The 27,959-nt window shown below is 40.6% G+C and overlaps 2 protein-coding genes across 3 annotated transcripts in view; one reads left to right on the top strand and one right to left on the bottom strand.

Moving 5' to 3' along the window:
• The window catches only part of BUD13 (BUD13 homolog), a 42,924-nt gene that overhangs the window by 10,023 nt on the left and 4,942 nt on the right, over window positions 1-27,959 (top strand). The window contains exons 3-10 of one of the 2 annotated variants that reach the window (XM_074216734.1): window positions 3,503-3,587; window positions 4,324-5,091; window positions 6,889-7,130; window positions 12,674-12,776; window positions 13,156-13,294; window positions 13,548-13,732; window positions 14,173-14,254; window positions 15,787-15,902. In XM_074216734.1, the coding sequence (XP_074072835.1) occupies window positions 3,503-3,587; window positions 4,324-5,091; window positions 6,889-7,130; window positions 12,674-12,776; window positions 13,156-13,294; window positions 13,548-13,732; window positions 14,173-14,254; window positions 15,787-15,880 (1,698 nt within the window). In that variant the 3' untranslated portion in view covers window positions 15,881-15,902. Of the gene's footprint in view, window positions 1-3,502; window positions 3,588-4,323; window positions 5,092-6,888; window positions 7,131-12,673; window positions 12,777-13,155; window positions 13,295-13,547; window positions 13,733-14,172; window positions 14,255-15,786; window positions 16,197-27,959 lie in introns of those variants that run through there. The other variant, XM_074216733.1, reaches the window with a different exon arrangement.
• On the bottom strand, window positions 17,488-24,143 carry LOC141507098 (uncharacterized). The gene is made up of 7 exons (XM_074214472.1): window positions 23,907-24,143; window positions 20,945-21,053; window positions 20,229-20,361; window positions 18,840-18,987; window positions 18,494-18,679; window positions 17,966-18,108; window positions 17,488-17,828 (listed from the first exon to the last, which is right to left on the bottom strand). Exons 1-7 carry the CDS (start codon window positions 24,141-24,143, stop codon window positions 17,732-17,734), a joined length of 1,053 nt encoding a protein of 350 aa, XP_074070573.1. The 3' UTR covers window positions 17,488-17,731.

Genomic DNA, 27,959 nt, shown 5'->3' with positions numbered 1-27,959 from the left:
CTGTTTTCAGCGATACTTCTAGGGACCTGCAAGTTTTCAAATTTTCCAAGGTCTTTCGAGAGGTTGTGACTACTCTTTGTTTGCCTCTGCTCTGGTCTGTGAGTGATAGCAATTACTCCTCTCTACCCTGGAACTGTGAGAAGGTTCCCTGCTCTGCTAAGGTAGCAAGCTCTATTGTGCTTCTGCTCCTCTTCCTGTGACTGTGACCCAAATCATAATATGGGTAAAGTAACAGAGTCCTGCCTCAGGGATAGCAAAGAGATCCCTGTAATCTCCCTCCGACCCCCATACCATCCATGGATTGGGAGCTCTGGAAGCAGCTGCTGCTGATTCAGGTCCTGTGGCCTGGGGTACAGGCTGTGCTGCAGATGCCTGTGCTGAAATGGGTTCCAGTTTTCACTGTGATGTGGCAGTTTTCTGACTGATCTTCCTAGTTGTCCTTGGCAGTTCCTGAACTGAGTGATCTAGGAACTACCACTGCTGTCCCTGGCCCAGTCACCTGGCTTCCTGTTTCTGAATGTTTGGGGCCACTTTGCTCCTATGTGGCCCAAGATGCACTGCCCTCTCTCTAACCCAGGTGCAGTAGACCCTTCTTGCTGATCTTCCAAGTTACCTTAGCCTGGAAAATTGTTTCACTAAGTCTTATTGTGGATTCTGCCACCCTAGAATTTAGTTAGAGTTGTTAATTAAAGGTATTTGGAGTGATTTAAGGGAGAGCTTAGAGAGTCTTTGCCTTTACTCTGCCATCTTGGCTTTGCCCCCAGAAGTACTAATAATTTTTACAAAATTAAATCCTTTAATCTTGCTTCATCAGTCATCCTTCCTTGCTCTTCCATTTAAAATATCTCCCTCTCTACTGACTTCTTTCCTTCTGCTTAAAAATTTTTCTCAGTGGTCTCCAGTTCTTATAAAAAACAAAAAATTAGAAACAAGAATGAAATACTTTTTTAGACAGTGCTGCTAAACCTGATAAGCACACATTGCCTTTCCTTCCCTGTAACATAAAACTTTTACCTCTGCTCTCCTCACTTTCATCTCTGCCACACTGAAGCTCTTCTGTGACCTTGCATTGTTGACTTCGCTAGATCCTGGAACATTTTCTTATTCCTTATATGCCTCTTCCTTTCTGTAGCATTTAATCCTGACCTTTTCTTAAAATGATTTCTCTCCTTGGCTTTCCATGATCAGTGTTCCTCTTAACTTCATTTTCTTCTGCAAATATTTACTAGATGACAAATACACACACAAGGCCCTCCCTATGAGAAGACATCTCTCTTCCCAAGTCACTTAACTGGGGTGAAATAGGTATGTAGCCAAGTAAAGAAATATAATTACTCATGGAATGGGGGGAATAGTAGTGGGGAAAGCCTTCACAGAAGAGAGCACCCAAACTTCTTCATTTCATCCCCAAAAGGGAGTTGCAAATTTTCCATGGTTGAGTCTCTGGGCATTTATTTCAGGTTCTGTAGTCTTTTTCCTTGTTGGTCTCTAAATCACTTCCAGTTGTATCTCTAGTTACAGAATCAGAAAATACAGAATTTGAAGGAGCCTAAAACATACCTTTTTTCAAGAATATCAGGTCTGCATTTCTGATTTTTTGCTCAACAGGAAGTTTACAGATGAAGAAATTAAAACTGTTTATAGTCATAAGAAAAAATGCTCCAAATCATTGATTAGAAAAATGCAAATTAAAACAACTATCAGATTTGCTAATATGACATAAAAGGAAAATGATCAATGTTGGAGGGTTGTGAACTCATCCAGCTATTCTGGAGAGCAGTCTGGTACTATGCTCAAAGGGCAGTAAAACTATTCTTACCCTTTGATCTAATACTAGGTCTATATCTCAAGGAAATCGTAAAAACAGGAAAAATCTCACATATTCAAAAATATAGCAGTGCTTTTTGTAGTGGCAAGGAATTGGAAATTGAGGGGATGTCCATCAATTGGGGAATGGCTGAACGTTGAAAGTTATGGAGTTACTATTGTTCTATAAGGAGCCATGAATGGTCAGACTTTAGAGAAACATGAATAACCTGATGCTGAGTGGAGTGAGCAGAACCAAGAGAACATTGTCCACATGAACAATAACATTGTGAGATGGAAACTGATGGATACAATTCCTCTTATCTACATCCAGAGGAAAAATTATGGAGTCTGAATGCAGAGTAAATACTATGTTTACTCTTTTTAAAAACAGCTTTTATGTTTTTCCTTTATTTCCCATAGTTTTTTTCTTTTCCTTCTAATTTCTCTTTCACCACATTACTAATATGGAAATATGTTAAACATGATTGTACATGTACAAATTTTTCTACTGTTCACCTCCACGGAGTGGGGGAAGGGAAGGGAGGGTGATAGAACAATGTGGAACTCATAAATTTGCAAATGGATTAATGTTGAAAACTACATTTGCGTGTATTTGGAAAAATAAGATAAATTTTCAATTAAAAAAGAAAATTAGAAGAGACATATCCTATGGTAGACATTCAGAGGACACTGGCCCAGGAATAAGATTGAGTAGAATGTATAGAAGGCTGTATCCTGAACCAAGAACACCTAGCGAAGCTTATCTCTTGTTTTTTTTTGCAATGGTGACTTGCTCAGGGCCACACAACTAGGTAATTATTGTGTCTGAGGCTGAATTTGAACTCAGATCCTCCTGACTCCAGCACCAATGCTCTATCTACTGTGCCAAATAGCTACCCCTTGTAGTTTATTTATAAAGTCTTCTTATAGCTGCTTTTATTGTTGTTCACTTGTTTCAGTCCCATCTGACTCTCTGATCTCATTTTGGATTTTCTTGGCAGAGATACTAGAGTAATTTGCCATTTCCTTTTCCAGCTCATTTTACAGAAGAGGAAACTGAGGCAAATAGGGTTAAATGACTTCCCCAAGATCACACAGCTAGTAAGTTTCTGAGACCTGATTTGAACTCAGAAAGATGAGTCATCCTGACTCCAGGTCTGGCACTCTATCCACTGCCCTTATAGCAGCCTCCTTGCAGATATCTTCATCTCCTCTAATAAAGCAGGTTTTGTTTACTCTTAAGAAGATTGGTTTGTAAGTGAATTGTAATGGTGACTCCTTATTACCATGAAGGATATATACTGGATATAGTCTTCTTGTCTATACTTTAACCATTGGTGCTGAACCTTCTGGATAGTCAAATGAACCTTCTGGGTAGAAAAGGAAAGACTACATTATATCCATCTTTCACCTCAGAAATAGGTGATGTGGAACTTAACAGCTTGTTAAAAAAGGATTTGTGATGGAATAAATTGCCTTTTTTGGGGGATACTTCATTAGTTATTGGAGGATCTGTAATTAAGCTATGACAGTGACAAGTTGTTATGGAACCAGAGGGAGCAGTAAATCCTGAAGAGGAAGATTTCCTCAGTTCTATGTGTATTACGTGTGGAACCATGGTTTAATCTTCCCAAGTCACTTTTGGCTCTGTAGTGGGATCTTTCAGGCTACTTAAACCTATGAAATTTTTCAGGTGGCTGAATTTGTTGATGAACGCCCAGAAGAAGTGAAACAAATGGAGGCATTCCGCACCAGTAACAAGTGGAAGCTCTTAGGAGGTGAGTGCCAAATCATAGGTCAGACCTAATGGTCTGCTGTGAGAGGCAGCCTCATTCTTCTGGGTAGGCAGGGTGGGATAGAGGAGAAATGTTGAACAGTTTATTTCTGTATGAAGTGTCACTGTTTCTATGGTTTCCTTGAGGAGATTGTGGAGAACAGAAATTGAGAAAGCACAGCTTCCTCTAGGGTTCACTTGGTATCATAGATGTTCTTAGGTCTCTTTAGACTGGAGTTTAAAATGAATTTATTCAGTAAAGGACTGTGCAATATTTATACTCTATTAACTATGGTATAGCTTGGTGGTTGGTGAAAATAAGAGGAGTTGCAGAGCAGAACCATTGAAACATCTTAGCTGTTCTGTACTTGATCCACTCTCCCTATCTCATGCTGTGCCTTTGCACGCTAAAACATTTCAAACCTCTCACTCTGAGGAACTTTTCTTGACATGATGTGAGCTGAATCGTCAATAACCCTTTTCTTCTATGAAACTAGATTTGTTATTTTTTCCCTCAAAGGACAGTTAAGGGCTACCTGAACTCTCTGTATGCACAGGGTTTTTTTTATTGTCCTTGAGAAAATATTTAGTTTTATTTTTGTTATCCTGGTTGCTGGTTCAGTATCCTTGGATCTTTCAGAATTTCTGGATGATTTTGAGATGGGTTACTTTTGGGGAGATCTAGCTAGTGTTTGGAAGCCAGGAATCTGTGTTGTGCTGACTTTATGCTTTGTGTTTAGAACAAGAGCAAGACCTATCCCCACCTAGGAGGACTCGTCATGACTCTCCAGATTCCTCACCTTCAAAGAGGGCTCATCACGCCTCCCCAGACTTTTCACCACCCAGGAGGACCCGTCACGACTCCCCAGACTCCTCACCACCCAGGAGGGCCCGTCACGACTCCCCAGACTCCTCGCCACCCAGGAGGGCCCGTCACGACTCCCCAGACTCCTCGCCACCCAGGAGGGCCCGTCACGACTCCCCAGACTCCTCGCCACCCAGGAGGGCCCGTCACGACTCCCCAGACTCCTCGCCACCCAGGAGGGCCCGTCATGACTCCCCAGACTCCTCGCCACCCAGGAGGGCCCGTCACGATTCCCTAGACTCCTTGCCACCCAGGAGGGCCCGTCATGACTCCCCAGACTCCTCGCCACCCAGGAGGGCCCGTCATGACTCCCCAGACTCCTCGCCACCCAGGAGGGCCCGTCATGATTCCCCAGACTCCTCACCTCCCAGAAAGGGCCGTCATGACTCCCCAGATTCCTCAGACTCCTCACCTCCTAGGAGGACCCATCATAACGCTCCAGACTTATCACCACCTAGGAGGGTCCATCCTAACCTTCAAGATTTAGCTCCTGAGGTTCGTCATTCACTATCTAGTAAAGTCCCTGCTAAGTCCTCTTTTTGTTTGAAGGAGATGAGTACTAGATATGGGCATGAATCTTCTCAACATAAAAATCGATCACATTCCTCTTCTGAGCCAGGGAAACAGTTGCTTGACTCCAGGGGTGAGTGCCTTCTGTTCCAAAATTTCTCCTGGGCTTTTTGTTTTTTGGCCAGGCAGCAACATTTATTAAGCTAGTAGGCTAAGTATGGGGGAAACAAAAAATACAGCAAAAACATAGACCTTATCCTAAAACTTACAGTTCTTCTAGAGAGACAAAGGAGAGGTGCAAGTGGGGGAATGGGGAGGTGCTAGGAAGTACCTTTTGTAGCAAGTGGTTTTTGTAGGAAAATCCTGAAGGAAGCCAGAAGGTGGAAATGAGGAGAATATTCCAGATAGAGAGAGAGGTGCAGAGTCAGGAGATAGAAGAGTCGGGAGATAGAGAATTGTGGGAAGCAGTGAGAAGGTCTGGGGTATTGGATAGTAGACTACAGAGAGCTGTGTAAAGTGTAACAAGACTGGAAAGGTAAGAAGGGAGTTTGATTGTAAAAGACTTTAACATGCCACATAGAATGCTTTAGATTCTGGAGGTAAAGGGAGCCACTATAATTTATTGAGTAGGGGGAATTTTAGGAAAATGACTGGCACCTGAGTTCTAGATTGACTGGAATGGTGAGAGACTTGAGGTGGTAAGAGACTTGAGGTGGTGCTTGAGGTGGTGAGAGACTTGAGGTGGTGAGACTAACCAGAAGGCTAATAGAATAGTTTAAGTGGGAGGCAATGAGGGTCTACACCAGGGGTTGCCAGTGTCAGAGAAGAGAAGGGGACATGTGCATGAGATATTGTAGAGATAGAAAGACCTCACATAGATTGGATATATGGGGTTAGTATGAGCAAATAGTAGGTGACTGAGGTTGTCTGCTTGGGTGACTGAAGGATGGTAGTGGCTTGGACAGTAGTGTAGAGCAAGTAGTCTGTTTTAGGGGGTGGGTGAGTTGTGGTAAAGATAATGAGCTCTGTTTTGGACACATTGAGTTTAAGGTGTTTGTGGGACCCCCCAGTTTGAGATGACTATTAGGCAGTTGGTGATGTGAGACTGGAGATGGGGAAACCTTCAGGAAAGGAGCCAACCCTCTTAGAAAAGTGAGTATTTCAGGATTCAAATCTTTCCCTAAAGAGTGACTTCTAGACACTGATCTACCTACTGGGAAAAACATAGAGCCAGAGGAGAAAGCCCTTGGAGGGATAGAAAGTCATTTAATATTAGATTGTAACCTTTTTGAGGACAAGGACCTTATTCATTGCCCTAAGAATACAAAATCTTTAGTAGTGAGATTTGAATTCCTGGGAACTAAAGAATATTCATTCCCAAACTAAAAACACTGGGAAATTTATTGTGTATTCTATCTTCTTTAGAGTGAAATTTTTGGCAAAGGATTGAGATTTAATCCTATGGAATGACACTGCTCACTCCATGCTTAGACCCTGATTTTAACCTCTGATTTAAAATGTTTTGAACTTTTGGTTCCTTAGTTCTGGGAACCTCAGTCATTTTCTAGGAATCCATAACATTCAAAACTAGAAATAGGCTAGAATTATTCTGTCTGTTCTACTGATGGAAAAAACTCTGACCTGACTAGGGGACCTTGGCATCTTAGTTGTCCTAGATTTTGAAACATACATCACTGGCACGACTTCCAATATTCCAGTTGTCTTGGAAATATTTGTCTCTTTTTCCCTCAATGTATATGTGTGGATTGGGCATTTGTATTAGTTACAATTCCTCCACAAATAATAGTGTCATTGAGTCAAGCTTGATCCTAGAGAAATTTTAACTGATCTGAAAGCACAAACCAGACAAAGAAAAATTTATTTTTGAACTTTTCTGAAGTGATTAAAGTGATTCTTTCTTAATTTCTAGACTCCTCTAGTCATAAGAAATTCCCTTCAAACTTTTCAATCAAGAAACACCAGAGGTATGATGGATATTCTCTTCCTGGGAAGAGCAACCAGCAGGCCTCTGATTCAGATCTGTCTCCTCCACGGAACAAGAAGAAACGAGATTCTGATTCAGACCTCTCTCCACCAAGAAGGAAGCAGAAAATCAGGTCTTCTGATTCAGATCTCTCTCCACCCCGAAGGAGTCAGCCTTCTGGAGCAAAGGTGGGTATTCCTGGAGTCTAGTCACCCCAATGTGGAGTGCCTCATCTAGATCACTTAGGTGCCAACTGAACAAAATGTAGCCAATAGAAAAAGTTCTTAAAGGTAAAATAAAGCTAGATTGTTAACTCCTGGGGGACAAGCCCTTTTTAGTCATGTCTCATCTCTTCCTTAGCAGTTGTATTGTAGATATGCTCAATAAATGTTTATTTACTGTCTGAATGAATAAAGATTTCTTAGACTGAATGATCATTAGAGGTCATTCTGGTAAGTCTTGCCTTGATATTGGTGAAACTCATCTTAACCCAGCCCAGAAAGGTGAACTTGCCTATATCCAAATTTCTCAAGTATCTCCTGCATTTATCCCCTCTTAGATCTGTCATCCTAATTTTAGGGACATCAAAAAACTCCTTTTTTTCCCCCTTATGAACAAAGTACTCTAGTTATTGCTGACTCATAGAATTTAGTTTCCAGAGTCTGAAGTCTGGTGCCTAATATATGAAGGGATTTTGGAAAACCCAGCTTCTGTTAATTCTAGGAATTCAGGGGCTCTCCTGTGCAGACAGGACCTTAGTGTGCTAAAGAGCCAGACAGAGCCTGGGTAGTTACATTAAATAGGATTATAGTTAAAAAAAAATTATTCCAAAGAACTCAAGACATCCAATAAGCATTTATTAAATTCCTACTATGTGCCAAGCATATATGTGCCCATTTCTTTGCCAGGTGCTGGGATAGAAAGACAAAAATGGAAATTGTCCCTGTGTTCAAAGTACTGGAGAGGTAACAATATGTATATGGTTTAATGCCTTCCTACTAAGGGACATTAAAATACATATAGATGCTTCTTCAGGCTCCCTTACACAGTCCCATTTTCTCAACCTCCTTAGGTTCTATGACTTACTCTGTTATTCCGCCTGAGCCAGTACCCAAAATTGTTCTGCTTCTCCAATTAGAACAATGACAGTCTCCTATCTGATCATAATTTTGTATCATTTCATCTTTCTACATGCAACCCTCCTCCTGTAACTGTTCTTCACTTTTATTCATTCATTATTCCCTTTAGTCCTTTCACATCTCAGGACTGCCTTAGGTCAATACCTTTGCTTTGACTTCATTTTCTTTCTTTTCCAGTCTCAACTCAGTAGTTAGTCATGTCAACTCTAACTTGTCTTCTGCTCTTGAATCTCTTGGCTCCTCTTCCTATGGGTGCTCTTCTGTGCTCTTCTCTTGCCAGATCCAGGATTACTATCACCATCCACCACCATTACTCCTTCTTGTAATCTGTTTCCTGAAGTTGGTGGAAGTCTCATACTGATAGACTGGGTATATTTTATTTTATTTTTTGAAGTCAGTGGAGTTTTTATTTCCATTTAGCAAATTACTTTGCTTTTTAGTTTCTTTCAGTACAGAGTTGCACAGATCTGAGGCAGGAAAATGGGTAATTGCTTCTGGAACCAGGATTCTTTGTGTGATACATTTTAAGCATGAACTTGCCTTAGAACCTTGTTGACACATCCCCCCCCCCAATATAGGCTGCAGCAGTGCCCCTTTATATGGAAAAAGAAACCTAGAAAAATAACTTTTCCATCACTTAAACTTTCAACAAATATAACAATTGGGTGGTCTGCTAGAGATTGAGATGGGAAGAAGGGAGAACAAGACATGTCTCTAAACTCACTCTAAATTGCCTGCTATTTCTCTTCTCCTTTCTTTTTTCTTTTTAAAGATTTTATTTAGAGTTTTACAATTTTCCCCCTAATCTTACTTCCCTCCCCCCACCCCCCCACAGAAGGCAATTTGTCAGTCTTTACATTGTTTCCATGGTATACATTGATCCAAATTGAAGGTGATGAAAGAGAAATCATATCCTTAAGGAAGAAACATAAAGTATAAGAGATAGCAAGATCAGACAATAAGATATCAGTTTTCTTTCTAAATTAAATGTAATAGTCCTTGGACTGTTCAAACTCCACAGTTGTTTCTCTGGATGCAGATGGTGTTCTCCATTGCAGAGATTCTCAAATTGTCCCTGATTGTTGCACTGATGGAATGAGTGAGTCCATCCAGGTTGATCATTGCCCCCATATTGCTGTTAGTGTGTACAGTGTTTTTCTGGTTCTACTCATCTCACTCAGCATCAGTTTATGAAAATCCCTCCAGGCTTCCCTGAATTCTAATAGAACAATAGTGTTCCATGACATACATATATCATAATTTGCTAAGCCATTCCCCAATTGAAGGACATTTACTTGATTTCCAATTCTTTACCACCACAAACAGGGCTGCCATGAATATTTTTGTACAAGTGATGTTTTCACCTTTTTTTTTTTATCATCTCTTCAGGGTATAGACCCAGTAGTGGTATTTCTGGGTCAAAGGGAATGCACATTTTTGTTGCACTTTGGGTGCAGTTCCAAATTTCTCTCCAGAAAGGTTGGATGAGTTCACAGCTCCACCAGCAATGTATAGACTAGGTATATTTTAAATTGAAATTATCCAATCTCAACTGGGACATCACTGCAGTAAGGAAGTCTTACAGTGAGCACTAGTTCACTCCCCACAAAAACTATTCCAAACCTCTTTCCTTCTTGAGCTTGCTAGACCTCATTCTTTTCTCCATTGAGGGAGGACTTTGCTTTTTACTTTACTGAAAATATTGAGACCATTGGATGTGAATTCCCTCTTCTCCCTTTTTTATCTTAAAACTCCTTACATCATCTGCCACTTTCTTCCAGTCTTTGACAAAGAATTAGCCTTCTTTCCAGAGCCAGAGCAAATGCACGTGTATTTCTTTCTTGCATTGTCTTCAACAGATTATGCCCTCAATTATCTCTGCTTTCTTTGAGTCTTCAACTTTATCAGTTGGTTCCTTCCCTCCCGCCTTTAAACATGTTCCATTTGCCTCTGTCCTTAAACCTTCATTAGACTCAGCCATCTCTTCAATCTATCATTTTATTTCTCAGCCAAACTATCCCAGCTATCCCATTTCTTTTACTTACTTACTCAACCCTTACAGTCTGGCTTCTGACTTAGTCATTCGACTGAAACTTTTTTCTTAAGTAACCAAATGATTTCTTAATGACAGTTTCTTAGTCCTCATCCTTCATGATTTCTCTGCTGTATTTGATTGTTAACCACCTTTTCCTCCTGAATATTTTCTTCTTTCTCATTTTTTTATGACACTACTCTCTCCTAGTTTGTCTCCTATGTTAACCTATTCTTGTTCAGTATCCTTTGCTATCTTGTCATTTATATCACTTCCTGTCTTGGTGTACTCCTCAGGGTTCTTTCTTAGACCCTCTTCTCTTCTCCCTTTGCATTCCCATGGTAATTTCATCAGTTCCCATGAGTTTAATTATTATCTCTATGAAGACGACTCTCAAATGTACATATCTGGCCTCAGTCTCTCCCTTGAGTTTCAGTCCCAAATAATCAAACCACCTACTAGTTATTTCAAACTAGATATCCTAGTGACATCTTAACCTCATCCAAATTTCCCCATTCTGCTAGTGCCATCACCTATCTTTTCAGTCTCCAAGGTTCATCAGGAGCTCCCCTCCTCCCCTTCCTTTGCCTTACATTTCCAGTCAGTGTCTGAGTCTTGTTGGTTCCCCCTTCACATACATTGCCCTTCCTCTCTTCTCTTTTCTCATGCAGCTGCCTCTTTGGTTCTGGCTCCTCACTTCTCTGTCTCAAGTCTCTTCCCACTTTCATCCAGCTTAGAGTCGGGTTCATTTCACCCTCTAGTCATAGGCAGTGAGGTGGGGCTGTGGAGGGGGAGGGGGGAGGGCTGACTTCTGGTGTCAGAATGACCCGTGTTCAAGTCTAGCTTTAGACATTTACTAACTGTGATTCTGTGTGAGTCACATCACTCTCTGCCTCAGTTTATTCAGCAATAGAATGAAGAACATAGCACAAACTCTCAGGGTGATTGTCTGGATCAAATGAAGTGATATTGGTAAAGGACTCAGACCAAATGTGTCTAGCACATGGTGCTTGCATCCTTAATCCTTACCTCTAAGATAAAATCTCAGAAAGCCCTTCACCACAAGATCCTAGCCCATCTTCCCAGCCTTATTGTACAAGCCTCCTCCTTCCATACTCTGTGATCTCATAGATTTTGCTCACTGATGAGCTTCTAGCTCCCTACTCCATGTCTTTTACTGTGTTCTGAATGCCTGGAATGCACTCCTTCCTTGTCTCTGCTTCAGAGTAATCCTCTCTTTCTTCTAGGTGCACAATTTTCTGTGTGAAATCTTTCATGATTTCTCCAGGAACTGTTAGTTGTTCTCAAACTGCTTTGCTTTCAACTACTTTTATGTAATTGTATTTATTAACTTTACATTTAAGCTGTGTTTATTTTTATATATACTTGTCACTTCCATTATAATGTAAATTCATCACAAGTAGGAGTGATTTCATTCTTTGCATTCAAAGCATGTAATAGAGGCTTAATAAATGCTTATTGCTTGATTGATGAATAAATGAAAAGCATATACAAAGTAATTTTGGGGCAAGGATAGTTGAGTAAATTTTTTAAGAAATAAGAATTTATTAAACTTCATTTAAAAAGAGTAAAGCCAACAGATTTTAATATGATCCAGGGATTTAGGTCTTTTTTTCCTGGAGAACTTTATGGTCTTTTAGGAGATCTGGCCCTGTACTTTATTTTGTTTAATTTTTAGGTTTTTTTTTTTCTTCTGAATATAACACATAGTACAATGAGAAAAGAGGATTGTCCATAAGACTATAGGTTTCTATTATGTATAGCTTGCTTTTCTTTGTCTACAATAAGATCACAAGGAACTCTTGGAGCTCTCCTCTGGCCCTGTACTTAAGTATTACATAGATCAAGAAACTCAAATCACCTATTTGAAGGAATGAGTCACTGAAATTTCATCTATCTCTCTCTGTTCCATGCCAATTCTTGAAGCAGTCAATATTGTGCAGATTTACTATGCTATTGAAGAAATTAGCTTACATTTGATTTTTGGGTCATCATTTTGAAACAGTGACTGATAAAAGTTTTTAATTGACCATATCATTTGTGATTGTATTGTCTGTAGTTCAGAGAACCCTGAATATTGGGGTTTTGTATTGTAAGTGGAGTGTTGTAGCAGTATAAACTTTCAGTTCATGGTACAGATTTCTGACCAGATTCATAAAAGTGAACTTTTAAGTCCCTTCTCTAGATAATAAGTTTAGTGCTTGGTAAATGAGAACTACTGCTTTTTTGTATTGCCTTTTAATAAACTAGTATCTTAATTTAAGATTCTGTCTCATAAAACTGGCAAAAATCATCACTTCTCTGCAAAGTCTCTCTTTATTTTTATCCTCTTTTCTTACTTTGTTTATCCTGTGATCTGTATTGAGGATATAAAATGAAATTAACACATTCTTTTCCCAGAGCATTTTTCCCTGGTCATTGTGGATAATTTAGTTAAAATACAGCCATTAGTGTTTGAGTCCTTGAGTCCCTCTGGTATGTACCTATTGGGAACATATGCTATTTCATTCATTTGTGGTACCCCCTTTCAATTGCACAGGCCACGCAGATGTTTTCTGGGGCCAAAACTGGGTTGGTGTCTGATGTAAGGAGAGAGCAGCAGGAGCTCAGGAGGCAGGACCAAGAAACCAAACATTTGGAAGGTAAAAATTTGAAGATCAGTAGGCTAATCCAAGCACATGAAGCTCCTTAGTCATCTTTTGGTCTGTTAACTGATGTAGGATTTAAACTCTGGTTTTTAATACATATTTTGAACCATTCATTGAGTCCAAGTGATTCTTTTCCTTCTTTCCCATGATAGCATTTCTTAGGTCTGTAGCTGACAAAAAGCTATTGCTTGGGTGGTACTCTGTGATTCAGCTATAAAGTTATTTCTTCTCTAGCTTTAGTGCCTTGAGTTACTACTTTGCCCTTTTAAACTTGGGATGCTTTTCCTCTATTCATATTTCTGCAGGAAGTTTTAATTTTGATTCTTGTTTAGATTAGAAAAAAAAATGAAATTGTTCTTTGCATCTTTTTTAGCTGAATTCCAAAATGCTGAAACCATTTTTCGAGATAAGTCTGGCCGCAAGAGGGACCTGAAGCTGGAACGATTAGAGCAAAGGCGAAAAGAAGAGGAAGAGGCAGAGAAAAATGAGCAGTATGCTCAGTGGGGAAAGGGGTAAGAGAACTACTGAAGGTATTTAACCCTTGGATTACATTGTAGAAATTGGGCAGAGCCAATTTTACTACTCTGCTGATAGGTGGATTAGTAGCAGCTGCATCTTCTGTCTTCAAGAATGTTGGGAACAAGACAGCATTTTGAATTTCATTCGTTAGAGGAAATGTTCCAAGTAGAGTAAGGTATTTCCATCCTCATTTAGGATTAGGGATGGTAGGCAGTCTATCAAAGGTTCTTGCTTCTCTTTATTCAGCCTTGCCCAGGGTCGGCAGCAGCAACAGAACGTGGAGGATGCAATAAAGGAGATGCAGAAACCATTGGCCCGCTACATCAATGATGAAGACCTGGATCAGATGCTCCGAGAGCAGGAGAGAGAGGGTGACCCTATGGCTAACTTCATTAAGAAGAATAAGGCCAAGGAGAACAAGGATAAGAAAGGTGAGGCTTCCTGAGACTTGGAGAGGAGAGAACAGAGAATAGATTATGTGTTAAGAATCATTTCAGACTAGTGCAAGCCATTCTGTCAGTGGTATGTTCTCATTCTTAAAGGCCAACTCTATACCTAAATATCGATTGGTTACTGATGATGGTTTTGCACATATAGAGGTGATATGACTTAGTTATCTCCTTTGACATATTTGATCTTTAACCTAGGAGGCCTGATCATATGGGTTCCATTAGACACATATTCCTGCACAGAAACATTTTCTTTGTAGGAAATATCATGGAAGGGACCTTTGGGGTTTAAACAGAGCTGAGGAAAATGGCTTGTTAAATCTAAAAGCTATTTTATAAATGAGATATTTATTTCACTATTGGTAACAGCTCTGGGAGTTGGAATGAAATTGGGACTGAATGCTTTTTTTTTCCCTCTTTAGAAAAGCCTCGTTACAGTGGCCCAGCACCTCCCCTCAACAGATTCAATATTTGGCCTGGGTATCGCTGGGATGGTGTGGACAGGTAAACCTATGTGTTAATTCAGTGTTCACTGGGTTGTCTGTGTTTTTCTTGAAACTTAGCCCAAGTTAGCTTGGCTTCAACTTATTTGAGCCTAAAAGACTTAGGTTCAAGACTGGTTCTCTTGAGATACATATTATGTGACCTTGATCAGATGACTTAAATGAACTTCTCAGGGCTCTATCTCAAGACTAAGTTGCAGAGAAGATACCAAGCTGCATTGTTAGAGGGAGCTTCACATCTGAAAGTTTTCTACATGAGTGAAATCAGAGATTCTGTCCCTATCCTTCATCTTTTAGCATATCTTATGACATATCTGTTTCTGCTACACATTTATATCCCCCAGTGCTTAGCACATAATGCTTAAAAAAAAAATCTTTCTTTTCATACCCTTTTTCTTTCTTTTCCTTCTTTCCTTTCTATTTTTTTTTCTTCTCCTCCCTCTTTCTTCCTCATGTCCTCCCTTCCTACACTACTGCTTTCTTCCCCCAGCTTTCAAAAATTATCATCCCCTTCTCTTGGAATACACCCATCTTTCTTCTAAATACTCTTGTTTTGTGATGAAATAGAAGAGAACTACAAATCTAGTGCTTTCTGTATCTAAAGTTCATCTGTAAGGCTTTCTGTCCACTTTTCCTGTCAACATCCAAAGGTTTGTGAAGAACCTCTTTTAGTTCTGGCCAACCTCGTCTTTTAATTTTCTTTATTACTTCTTGGTAGTGAGTAACATTTTACTTAGCCACGAGTTTAAAGGAAGTAATATATTTACTACAAGTATGAGAAGAGGAATGTCAGACAAATTATAGCTATACAGTCAGTTTCAGAGTTTGTTCTCCCCCTGCCTTTTACCATCCTGGTTTCCTAGCTCTTCTTGCTCCTAAGACAGTGCAAGTTATTTTTCTGTGCTCCACTAGACCCTAGAAAAGAAAGATGTTCCTGTAGGCACATCCCTAGAATTATTCCGGTTTCCTCACAACCTGAACTGGTTGGTTTTTACCCTTTAGCTCTCAAACTCAGAAATTTCCCTGAATTAGCTCCCAATTAATGACCAGCTTATCTTTACTTTCCCAGTAGATTCTCTTCGGTTCTTAGATCTCTCATACTTACTTTTCTCTGGTTTATTTATACTGCTTCCTGTCACTTACTCTGTTTCCTGTTAATTTCAGGCCCATTTTAATTAGACATTGCAAAGTCCCTTTATTACCATAGGTTATACAAGAGATACAGGAAAAGAGGGTGCACTGAATATACTGATTGGAATGGAGAATTGTGGTCATTACAAATTCATCTGCTTATAGCTTTCTTTTACTAACCTTCCTTCATTTAGTCACTTCACCATTAAATCATGTATTTTTTTAAATGTGTGCTTATGTGTCTCATGTATCTGTTCTGTATTTCCCCCTTAAATTGTAAGTTCCTTTAAGGGATTAAGATCTCTCTTTTCCTTTCAGTGGGTTTCCCCTTAGAATTGGCCTATACAGTTCCCTGCACCTAATGCCTGTTGTTGATTACTGTGGTATCTCTTCTAATTTCAGGTCCAATGGCTTTGAGGAGAAGCGTTTTGCCAGACTTGCCAGCAAGAAAGCTGTTGAGGAACTTGCCTATAAATGGAGCGTTGAGGATATGTAGCTCCCATAATTAAGCAATGATTGTAGGTTCTGGTGGTGGACAAATAAGACAGCCAGGCAGGGCCAGGGCTAACATTTTACACAGACCAGCCATTCATGGTTGCCACCAATGACCCTGGGAGAGATCTTAAATTTTGCTATTTGATGGGGGGGGGGCACCATGCCCTAAGGAAATGTCCAAAGTCTTCAACCATTCACACAGCAGCATCTACTGTCTTCTAAGTGACGCATACACCACTGAGGGTCATACAAGTACCCCAGAGTTAATTCTTAATTGGAGTTTTTTTTTCTAACAAATATATCTATTTTTGTAACCATTTTCTTTCTGTGTTCTGTTTTCTTAAGGATTTTAAACAACTGATTCTTCCTTCTAGTGGGCCTTGGGGGAGGGGAGTCATGTTTCATTTATCTAGAAAATAGGAGGGGTTAGAAGTGGGTCAAGAAGCAAGGATCAGCTTGGATGGTTTTGGTGTACTGCTCACCTCTTATACTCCTGGAGAATGACTGTCTGGATGTTGCTCAGTCATTTGGAGCAGAACTTGTCTTTGAATCAGTTCTCACATTTGTGAGAATAAGGGATTCTTATTCTTCACTTGAAACATATTAGATAGAATCACTGCCAAGCTCAGTCTCATCCTCCCCAACCTCTTCTTAACTTTGGCCAAGAATTATCAGAGAAGCCTAGGCTCAGAGTTGATAAATAAGAGGGGTTTGATTCTTGCTTGGGAAACAAGAAAAGGATCTGGAAAAGGGTCTGAATTATTCAAAGCTTAATGTTTCTCAAACCTTAGATGCTTATGAAAATACACAGATAACATTTTTGAGAAAAATGTGGTCATTTTTTCAAACTCTTCCATGTGCCAGTCTCAGTAGCAAGTAGCAGTAGGTCTAGTCACTGCTATATTCCATCATTTCCTCCTCACAATTGGATTTTATTTGATCAAGAATTTTTTTGGTTTCAGATTTTTTTAAAAAGGCATTCCATTATTTACCTTGTCAGGAAATAATGACTACTTTGCTGGCTTATGTCAAAACGAACCATTAATTGGAATGAGGAGGGGAAATATATTTGTTTTTGCTGGGACTGGCCTGGGGGGAAATACACTTTTTATTCATGTGCTTAGTTCATACTATTTCAAATTTGTAAGCTTTTCTGATTCTTTGCCCATAAATATTTGGGAATACCACAGACTTGGGGGACTTGGGGGAATGATACTTCTAGTTTTAGTTTGCTAAAAACTGGCTGTATGATCTCATAACTTGAAACTGGAATGGACTGTTATCCAACTTGCAGGACTGGGGAAAGCATGGTCTGAGGTCTTTCAAAGTTGTAGGAATAATTATCTTCTGGAGATGATCTTTTCTTACCTTTATCTCAATTGACTTAGTTCCTATTGGGTACTCATAAAGTTATAATGACTCAGACTGTGGTGGCAGATCAAGACAACTTAGATCCAAGGAAAGTTGGAAGAACATCCCATTCTCATTTGTAAAAGATCATCTCAGGAAGAGTAGATCATTTTATCATTAAGATCAAGAGTCACAGTAATTATGGAACCATTTTCTATTAAAGGAAAAATTTTTAATCAGTTTTAGAACTTCTTTCCTTATTTGGTCTCAAACTCCCTGATAAACTACTTAAGACCAATTGAACAGCAAAGGAACATCCTCTGGACAGAACATAATTGATGACTTAATGTGTCCTTGGTTAGTGCCACTTCAGGTGGCTTTGGGACTTTTCCCTTTTTTCCAAGAGAAGGTTGTATTCAAAACTCAAGATCAGCAAGAATCCTTTTTTTTTTCTGGATATGAAACTGATAAAGGACTGCTTCCTGAGCCACAGATAGTTTGCTCAGGTGAGTTGAGTTGTAGTCTCTGTGTTTGTTGTTTCTGTGTCCTGGTTTTGGATCAGACGGGTGTGCGGTGGACAGCTGGGCAATTGAAGTGACCTGCAAGAATAGTCAGAGAAGCCATAGCCAAGTCTGGGTTTTGGAGTTGACCCACAGCTACCCCAGGATTTCTCTGTGACTTGCCAACAACCTCTTTGGTGTATGTAGGATTGATTTCTTAAACCCTTGCTTTTTACCTGTATGCCTCCCTGTACACAGTGGAGAAGTCATACTTTCCCTCAATCTTCAAGCTGCTGCTTTGAGGTTTGAATAACTTCGCCTTTTTGACAATTGTAGGCATGAAAATATTCTTGGAGTTGGTTTGGCTTTTAAATGGAAGCTAGGAATCCAAATATTAGGAAGAGAAAAAAGAATATTCAGCTGGAGTAGTTGGAGTGGTAGAGGTGAAATCTTACTTTTCCAATAGCCAGCAAGACTTCAGAAATTATTCTACTGCAAGGGAAGGAGAACAATGGTGAAAAATGTTATCTAGCTGCTTTCCCCCCCTTTTTTCATCTTTCCAACATCAGTAGGGTCTATCATCTTTGGAATTTTTTTCCCCAACAGAAAAGAAAAAGTTAAGTGTGGAAAGGTTAATTAATATCCCCAAGATATTAGGGGTAAAATCAGGGATAAAGCCCAGTCTTTGTCCTCCAGATGAGGTATCAAGAGTGTGAGCTGAGTAAAGAATCCAGGGGCCAGTCTTTTATTGCCTCCCTGCTTACCGTAGGTTTAAGGTAGGTCCCATCATAGATATCTCCATGAGTGTTTGGAGGTTTGGCTCCCCAGTTCTGGAAAAATTGCTTATTAGTGGTAACATCTTGAAACTTTGCTTTAGGAAATCTGAATATGCTGGTGGGCTGCTTGCCTGTTTCTACTTTTATTGTTTTGAAGGGTGGTGGGTAAGAGACCTGGGAAGAGCAGAAGGGCAAAAGAAGGCAGCACTTGAGTTAAAAATCACTCTAGGATTCCCAAGAATTAGCATCTTGAGGAAAACTTGGGCAACAGATTTTTCTGGTGTTATAAGATCCTGTGCTGGTGGCTACTTTGCACAGGGTGTGACCTGATTACCTTGGTCACTGTGGAGTCATCAAATTTGGCATTGCTGTTCCTGACCATATTGGTAAGCTCATCCTGCAGGTGCACAGGTTTTGGCTGCTGATAGTTGCTTGGATCCCAGCCATCATAAGCTTCTTTATGCACGGTACGAAAGTCTCTGCTATGTATGGGGAAAAGATGCAAATACAAGTAGAGTGAGCAGTACCTGGGAACCATCCACGTACCAAATCTGAGGGCATGTTATTTCCTTTGCCTTTGATTTCTGAAAGTTTGCCTAGGCTTTTACAATTTCTAGATGTTTCAGGTTTGTTTTTCTCTAACCCTATTTGGGCATCATAAATTCAGCAAAAAATGGTCAATGCTAAGGAAAGAGGGAGAAGGGGAGCATCCCTAGAAACTCCAGATAGGCAGCTAGGAGTCCCTAACTTTAGCCTGAAAAAGGGAACCTGAAGAAATAGGGGCAGCTAGAGAGAGCACTGACCCTGGAGTGAGGAGGATCTGAGTTAAGATACTGCCTCAGATACTTAATAATTACATAGCTGTGTGACCTTGGGCAAGCCACTTAACCCCATTGCCTTGTAAAAAAAACAAAAATAGATGGGGGGGGAAGTGGAAGGTTTTTCTTCTCATCAGGTGTGAAGAGTAATTTCTATTCCCTTATTTACTTGAAGAAATGTTTCAATCCCTATGTACTCTGGGAGGAAAGGACGACTGACTTTGGGTCCAAATGGGCCTTTTTTTTATCTCCATGAGTAAAAGAATTATCCCAATTCCCCATTGGAGTCATTTGCCAATAGGAAGAGACATGGGGCAAAGTTTGGGGCAAGGATGATATGTCTTTCTAGAGAACTGGGAAGAGGTAGGGCTGTTCTTTTTTTTGGGGGGGGGTTGCAAGGCAGTGGTGTTAAGTGACTTGCCCAAGGTCACACACCTATGTAATTATTAAGTGTCTGAGGCCAGATTTGAACTCGGGTACTCCTGACTCCAGGGCCGGTGCTTTATCCACTGTGCCACCTAGCTACCTTTTGGGCTACTTTTTGATAGTTGTGTGGGAAAGGCCAATCACTTCCTATCCTCTGATACACATTTTTTTTGAAAATGATTTTTTTCATGTGGAGTTTTGCCCTTAATTTGAAGAACATCTAGGAAGTTTTTTCTTTTACTAAGTTGGAGGTGAGAGGCTTCAAAAAATGGAATTATAAGGGCCATTAACTTGTTCTACCCTTGCCTTATTTTTGAGACTAATGAAAACTTTTTTCTTTTTCTAATCTGAAAGCTGCTTTTGTGTTCACAAGTTAGCTATCTGCAATGCTGGTATTGGAATTGGTACCTTATGAAGTGGGTAAGGCAGCTTGAATGTGGAAAAGACTATAGAGCACAATTTAGAAGTTGTTCTGGTACCTAGCGAGACAGCCTGTATAATTCTGGTGTTTCAGTGGTGCAACTTTTCTTCGAATGTGAACTGGAAAAGCTTGCTGTCCAGACGGTGGGGGAGGAAAGAATACCTGGTTGGTGGTTAGCATGTTGTGGTTACCTGATAGTAAAAAGAGCAAGCACAGAGTGACCTTGGTGGGATGACATCACAAGACAACCTGGAAGACAGACCTGGGGCCTTTCTTTCCTTATCCCCATGCCTTAGGTCCCTTAAATGTAATGGTCATTTAAGTCTAGTTTGGCCAGTATTGCCTCCCATTCTAGCAGGCTTTAATTGAGAACTTTGTACTAAGCGCTGGCAATTCACACAAGAAGAAAAATAATTATTTCTCTTAAGGAGCTCTCTTTCCCAAACCAAAACTGAATTGTTGTTTAGAATTTGAGGTCTTCTATTCCTCAGTGCTTTTCTGAGTTTTCAGAGTGATTGGTATCTAATGATCTATTTTCTTTCCTTTCCTAAATTATATAGTATTTGGTTGTAATTGAAGGATTCCCAATCTACAGTAGCCTAGCTGATCTTAGAAACCAATGATTAGTTAATATTCTTTCTTTAGTTTTAGGACCTATCTTTTTTGGGGGGGGAGGGGTTGGAGAGTGTTGCTATGGGTTATTTCAGAATTGAAGGGTCAGCATAGGGAATTGTTTCTACTTTTTTATTCTAACATCTCTAGGGACAGCCTCACCTGACTGGTTAGGGCTCTTCATATAGTTGGTTCCAAGTATAATTTTCCAAGGCCTGAAATAGTCTTGGTGGTTTGTGTTGGCGTGGCAATAATGCGCAGGCTCAGATTGCTAGTCAAAATGGAAGCCTGAGGAGATGGGAGCCAAAGACTGGACCCTGAGATGATTGCAGGTGATTCTGGGTATCTTTTGGTGATAGCTCTGAGGGTAAGGCCACCTTCTGCAAAATAAACTCTTTCTGTAGGGTGGTCAGTCTAATCTAAGGAGCAACCCATTCTGAGGGGCTTGATGAAGGTCTCAGCTTTTCCCCTTACCCAGTTATTTTTTTCTTTAGGGTTTAAAAAAAATGTCTTATTGATGCCCTTTGTTTTTGCATCTCAGTTTCTGGATAGATCTCCCTTAACTCCTCCCTTGAAGCAAAAACAGGCAAAAACAACTGACACATGACTACTTCTGAAAGTGCAGGTGGCATTCCAAACCAACTGTGGAATAAGGGAAGTTAATATGGATAGTTCCCCAGAGTGGAGTAGGATTCTTCCAGGAGTACAGTGTCATCTGATTGTATCTGCCTGACCTCTGCCAGTCCCAGATGTTGCTCTCATGCCAGAATAATGGGGCCATAGCCTCTTCTTGGGCAATTTCTGGGCCTGAGTTTTTGAAGGGAGGTATAGAAGCAGAAAGCTTGTTTACCTGCCTCTCTGAAAGGGAATATCAGGGTAAGGGTATTTCCCACCCAGAGGATGCCAGGCCATCATATTTATAATCCAGGATCCAGGAGCATTGGAATTTGGCTAGATTTGAGTCAGGCTACCTGCTCCCCCCCCCCCCTTCCCAATTCAGCAGGGAAGAGTGTATTTCCTTGCATTTAAGGGACTATTCTCTGTCTGCTAGAAACTCAGGCAGTTTCTTGTGTCAAAAGAGCAGTGTTGATTGGAGGAATAACTTACTTTGTAGACTACAAGGAGTGCCTCATTTTGAGATAGGCAGGATTTGTAGCATGAGGAGAGTCAACGGTCACTTTTGGTGCAGTTATGGTTTCCTTGGGTTTCCTTTTAGTAGGGGGCAAAGGAAAGTAATTCCTGGGAGGACCAAGGTAGGAAGTTGTATGGGAGTGCAGGGCTAGGTATGTGTATATGATACTGTGGAACTTTCAATACCAAACAATCCTAAAATGGGGGTTTGAGTATCCTAGCACTCCCTCTTAGAAATCTGGCAAGCATGGCTGCCAAGGGAACTAAGTTTTTTGATATGTTAGATGCTGGAACTTGGGCAGGGGTTTTATGTAAGGTATGTTGTGTTATTAGACAAGCCATTAATATCTCATAGAGTTTTAGAAAAGGGGTATTAGACACTTAGGACTGACTTGGGTGGGGTGAGATTTAACTACTTTATCTTCTCCTTAGACAATAGTACCTCTGTGGTCTGGTATTACTAGGATCATATTTGTAGAGCAGAAAGGGGTCTTAGAAATCTTCTAGGCTTATTTTCCCCTCCCCCCCAATACATCCACCCTACCTCCTGTTTTGATGAGGAAACTTATACCTCGTCCTCTGAGTTGAAATCCATTGCTTTTCCTACTGCATCACTTCTAATTCCAGGTTCGTTGTAAACCTGCAGCATTTGGGTATTACCAGAATCTCAGAATTGAGTGTGATCTTAGAACCTCATGTAGTTCAACTTGTATCTGGACAAGAATCTCTTCTTCAAGAACCCTAGTAAGTGGTCACCCAGCATTATAGACCTGCCTATCTTAAAGTAAAACAGCATCTGAGCTCTACAGACAAGTTAATTTTACTTCCAGAATACATCAGGGAGAGAAAGATGAAAAGAACAAGTTTGTGGGACAAGAGCAAGAGAGAATAAAATAATTTAGGGTGTAAAGATTGGGTCAGGGACACTCACCTATAGTCAATGGAGCACAAGAAGTATTTGAAAAAGGGTCAGTCTGGTTGCCTTGCCTTGTTTCTTTGCTCTGGAGCAGGCACTTGTACACTGGGACTGGAGATTGGTGTGTTAGGGTTGCCATGGTCTTCTACATTTGAATGTGAAAGCCATTCTGTGAGCCAAAGGCTGATGGGCAAGGAGATATGACCACTGATTTTAATATGAGGAGGGGATTTCTTAGTTTTCTTTAGATTGCTGTTATTGAAAAAGTGACATTGCCAGCCAGCCCGTGTCCTAGCCATAGGGTTTAGAATTGAAAGCACAGAGATCTTGTCCAACCTTTTCATTTTATAAATGAAGAAATAGTCCTAGAAAGAGAAAGTAATTTGTCTAAAGTCACACAGTAATGGAGCTGGGTTTAAAATGAGATCTGACCTTCAAGGCAATTTTTTTTATTATCTCATCTGGGTATGGGACCCTGGGGGTCCCAGGGGTACTGGGAGAGGGAAGAATAATAGGAACACTGAACAGAATAGGAACTGCTGAACAGAAGCTCGGATCAGAATTTTGTTCTTAGGAATTGTAGATCTAGATAGAACTTTAGGGAGCATTTAGTGCAGACCTCTTATTCAGATGAGGAAAATGGGGCTTTCAACATTAAGACTTGGCCAAAGTCATATAGGCAAATAGTGGTAAATCCCAAATCTTTTTCCTGAACCAGCATTCTTCCCAAGTAGTTGTATGCTTGTTTGTGGGAAGAATTCTGTCTGGATTCAAGTTAGCCAGGTGAAAATTGAGCAGGGATTGTTAGAAATGAAAGATTCCCTCCAGAGAAATGTTCTATGCTCCAGGGGAAGCAAACGTAGAAGCTGTGTGGCTGGGCTTCTCTTTAAAAGAAGAACTCTAGAACCTAAACTGACCAACAAGGGGTACATTTGTTCATGTCACATCTGAATCTTTTGGGCTGGAGGAGATTCTCTGCTCTCAATCCTCTCTCTCCCTCCCTGTTCTGTTCCCTCCTTCTCTAAGGTTGAAGGTGGATTGTAGATAACAAAGAAATAAAATCCAAGAAAATCTTACACAGCTCCCCCTTTCCTGGAGGGCTTGGTTTTCCATCTCTGGGCATGCTGCGCAGGTGGCCAGCAGAGGCCGCTCTGACACCAGCCATTCCTGCCCAGGGAGTAGCCCAGGTGCTCTTTTGTGTTCAGATAGGGCTCGCTCCTGGCCAGCGTGGAGAGAACGAAGAGAGCTGGGCGTGGCAGGGGCATCTGTACCCAGAGCTGGCAGGGGCAACTTTTTCTGCCTTTCCCTGCTCATGGCCTCAGTTCTTGCTTGTTGAGGGCCTGTGCACAGGTGAGGGTCTCTGTGTCTCCATTCTATTCCACTACAAATTGACTAAACACATTGCCCAAGACTCCAGGGGTCATTTCTTCTATATATATAACCTCTAGGGTTTTTCCCATAGTTAACTGACTACAGGAATGGGCAGATAGGAACAGGGCTGCTTTCCCATGCTGCCCTGAAATTCCCACTCCTCAGACACCTCAAGTGATCAAATGGTTTGGAGCACCCTGGGGTTTGTTGACAAGGAGTATCATGGCACCTAATTTCCCTTAGGGGGAAATCCTAGAGATCTCGTTGGGAAAAGTGGATGACAAAGTGGACCCTGAGGATGTGTCTGGCAACCCATGAATGACTTCTAGCTGGTGGAAGGGTGGGGGGATTACAAACAGCCATAAGAAATAGTGCCCCAAGGGGCATAATAATAATAATAATAATAATAATAATAATAATAATAATAACTAACATTTATATCATGCTTTATTATTTATAAATTCTCTGGGACAGGAAGTGTAAAATTATCACCATTTTACAGATAGGTTAATTTTATAAACAGGATAATTTTACAGAGAAGGAAACTGAGGTCCATAAAGTAACTTGTTCAAGGTTATGTAGTTGAGTGATAGAACCAATATTTGATCCTAAGCCACCTTTGCCTCTCAAAATAATTCCCTTGTCAGTCAAGTTTACCAGATCCCAAAAGAGTGAGTGCTACAATGCCCCCATTATAGGATTGTTTGGTACTGAAAAGTTCCACAGCATCACATAACCTAAACCCAGCCCTGTACCCCCTACAACATCATACCTTGGTCCTCTCAGGAACTGCTTTCTTCATTTGCTCCTATAAGGAAGCTCAAGGACAACTAACTACACCAAAATTGAGGTTGAATCTCCTCATTCTATAAATCCTGCCTATCTCAAAATGAGGCACTCCTTGTAGACTACCTTCTAGGTAAGTTATACCCCATTTAACACAAAAGTAGATGATCTTCTAGCTGATAGAGAATACTTGCATCTTCTGGGCCCTTAAATGCAAGGAAGTACCTTATTCCCTGAAGAGTTGGGTGGATGAGGGGGCAGGAGAAGGAACTTTTCAATTTCTTATATCCCTACATTCCCTTGCAGTGTGTGCCCCTCCCCAGTTCTATCCTGATGACCTTTCCCATTTGAGGACTGAAATTTTAAAGGTTGGGAGATAATACTTCTGAGAAAAGGAGGAAAATTCTCAGGAAGGGGAAAAGTTTCTAATGCAGAATCCCGGCTGGACCATTCTCTATGTTGCCTCTCTTTGTGGATGAGTAATCTTTTACCTTTGTGACGTGGGGAAGGCTGTGGGTTGTAGGCATTGCTGGCTCTCAGGGAGACCTATGAGACTGGAAGTTCTCTCTTCCCTGAGCTACGGATGACTGTGTAGCTGTTGGCTGGGGTCGTATCCAACTCCCTCCCTCTGCTTATACCTTAGCTTAAAGGGTAGGCGGTGGTAATCCTCCCTGTCTTTGATTTCTTTGCTCAGGAATAATGGAAGACAGTATAGGAAAGACTTACTACTAGAGTCCTAGCCCAAACTATAGTGCTCTCCTTAGTAAATGAAGGAATCACCTTGGTGATGTCACTTTCAATAAATTGGATAGGTGAGAGAAGGGGCTGCAGAAAGAAAGCTTCCACTCTTAAGAGTTGGAAGAGGACTCAGAGGTCATTTACCTCAACTTTTACTTGAAGCACAAATGTCTGCTATAACTGTCCCAAGAAATTTTGAAGTGGAATTGAAGTTTTAGGTTGGTGGTAGGAAGATGGATGTCATTCAGCCAAGGAGCCTTTATTAGTCATTATGTATCGGATATGTGTTAAGTGCTAGGGATACAATGGCAAAAACAGGGACCCCGGATTCAAAATCTTTACCTTCTAATGAAGACAGCATACAAATAACTTCACACAAGATATATTCAGCATAATTGCAAGATAATCTCAGAGGAGTGGTTTGACTGAGAAACAGAGACTAGAAAAGGCCACCTGTAGTGGGCAAGATTTGAACAGATCTTGAAGGAAGCCAGGAGGTGGAGGGTAGGGAGGAAGAACTTTGTAAGCATGAGGAATAACCTATGAAAAGGCATGGAGAAGGGAGATAGTATTATGTGTGAACAATAACAAATAGACCTGAGTTGTTGAATGGTATACTACATGAAGGGGAGTAAGGTATAAGATAGGATGGTAGAAAGGAGTCAAGTTATGAAAGTCTAAATGCTAAAGAGTTTTTGTATTTGATCCTAGATATAATAGCCCCTGGAATTTGATGAGGAGGGGCTAGGTAAGGGGATCTTATGAATGACATGATCTCATTTTTTTTAGGAAAATCATTTTTTTTCAGCTGAGTAGGAGGAAGATGGATTGATTTGGGAAGAGACTTGAGGCAGGGAACCAATCAGAAGGCATAATTGTGAGGTTATGAAAGCTTGTACCCGGTTAGTGATTGTGTTTAGTTTAGTTTAGTTTTTTTTTGTTTTTGTTTTTTAGTTTTTGCAAGGCAATGGGGTTAAGTGGCTTGCCTAAGGCCACACAGCTAGGTAATTATTAAGTGTCTGAGGCCGGATTTGAACTCAGGTACTCCTGACTCCAGGGCTGGTGCTCTATCCACTGCACCACCTAGCCTCCCCCCCTGGTTAGTGATTGTGTAAAGAAGGGAATGAATATAAGGGTTGTTGTAAAAGTAGAAATGACATGATTGGATATATGGGCTGAATGTGAGTGAAGAATCAAGCATGATACCTAGTTGGCAAACCTTGGTGGTAGCCTAGACAGTAATCAGAAGGTTGGCAAGAATGATAATGAACTGTTTTTGTCATATTAGAGTTTGAGATGCTTTATAGGATATTTACTTTGAGCAAGTCTGAAGGTCAAGGAAATAAATTGGGATATGGCATAGAGTTAATGATCGAAGACAAGAAGAACTGATAAAATTACCAGTTCACTAGGGGAAGAGGGCCCAAGAGAAGAGTCCTCTGGTATATCTTTGGTTAATGGATGTGAGTTGGATGAAAATCTCAAGGAGATTGAGGAGGAGTGATGAGTCAAAGGCTTTGATCATTGGTGACTTTGGAGAGCAGATGCATTTGTGTGATGAGATCAGAAGCCAGATTGCAAAGGGCATAGAATTGAATGAGAAGAGTTGGAAGTGCCTAATGTAAGCAGAGAAAGGGAAGAGAAGATGATAGCCAGCTGGTAAGGTCAGATCAAATAAAGGTTTTCTAAGGATATGTGATGGTGATACTGGTAAGTAAGCAAGCTGTCCTTTGATCTTGAAGAAGACCATGATGTCAAAGAAGTGATGTCATTACTTGCATATGATTTGGATTAAAATAAAGGAGTGTTGTGTAAAGACTCCATTCTTGTTATTTCTTCCAGAACCATCTGATCCCAGTTATCTGATATAAAAATAGGAGCAGGATGACTGGTGTTGGCATGGATATAATGGGAGGCCTAGTGATGAACATGGATATGTTCATAGTCAGTAGACAGGAAGTGATTGAAGATTAGAAAAGTAGTGGAGACAAAAGAAGGGTCAGTTTGCTGGAGAAGATGGTATCAAGGATATTTCCAAAGGATTTGTCTTGGCAAGAAGGGTCATGTCTTTTTTTTGGCAAGGCTTGGGGTTAAGTGGCTTACCCAAGGCCACACAGCTAGGTAATAAGTGTTTGAGGCTGGATTTAAACTCAGGTACTCCTGACTCCAGGGCCAGTGCTCTAGCCACTGCCGCCCCTAAAAGGGTCATGACTTAGTGTGAAATAGGTGAAATAG

This window comes from Macrotis lagotis, chromosome 1, assembly GCF_037893015.1.
Source record: "Macrotis lagotis isolate mMagLag1 chromosome 1, bilby.v1.9.chrom.fasta, whole genome shotgun sequence".
Classification (NCBI taxonomy): domain Eukaryota; kingdom Metazoa; phylum Chordata; class Mammalia; order Peramelemorphia; family Peramelidae; genus Macrotis; species Macrotis lagotis.
This window is presented reverse-complemented; position numbering and strand designations above follow the sequence as displayed.

Excerpts from the sequence above, each read along its gene's own strand:
- LOC141507098 (XM_074214472.1), bottom strand. The coding sequence starts at position 24,143 with ATGAGCAGGGAAAGGCAGAAAAAGTTGCCCCTGCCAGCTCTGGGTACA. Across the intron at positions 21,054-23,906 it reads TCCAGGAAAGGGGGAGCTGT|CAATCTGAGCCTGCGCATTA; the intron begins GTAAGATTTTCT and ends CATTTTGACTAG. Across the intron at positions 18,680-18,839 it reads ATGACTCCACAGTGACCAAG|GTCTCTTACCCACCACCCTT; the intron begins GTAATCAGGTCA and ends TGCTCTTCCCAG.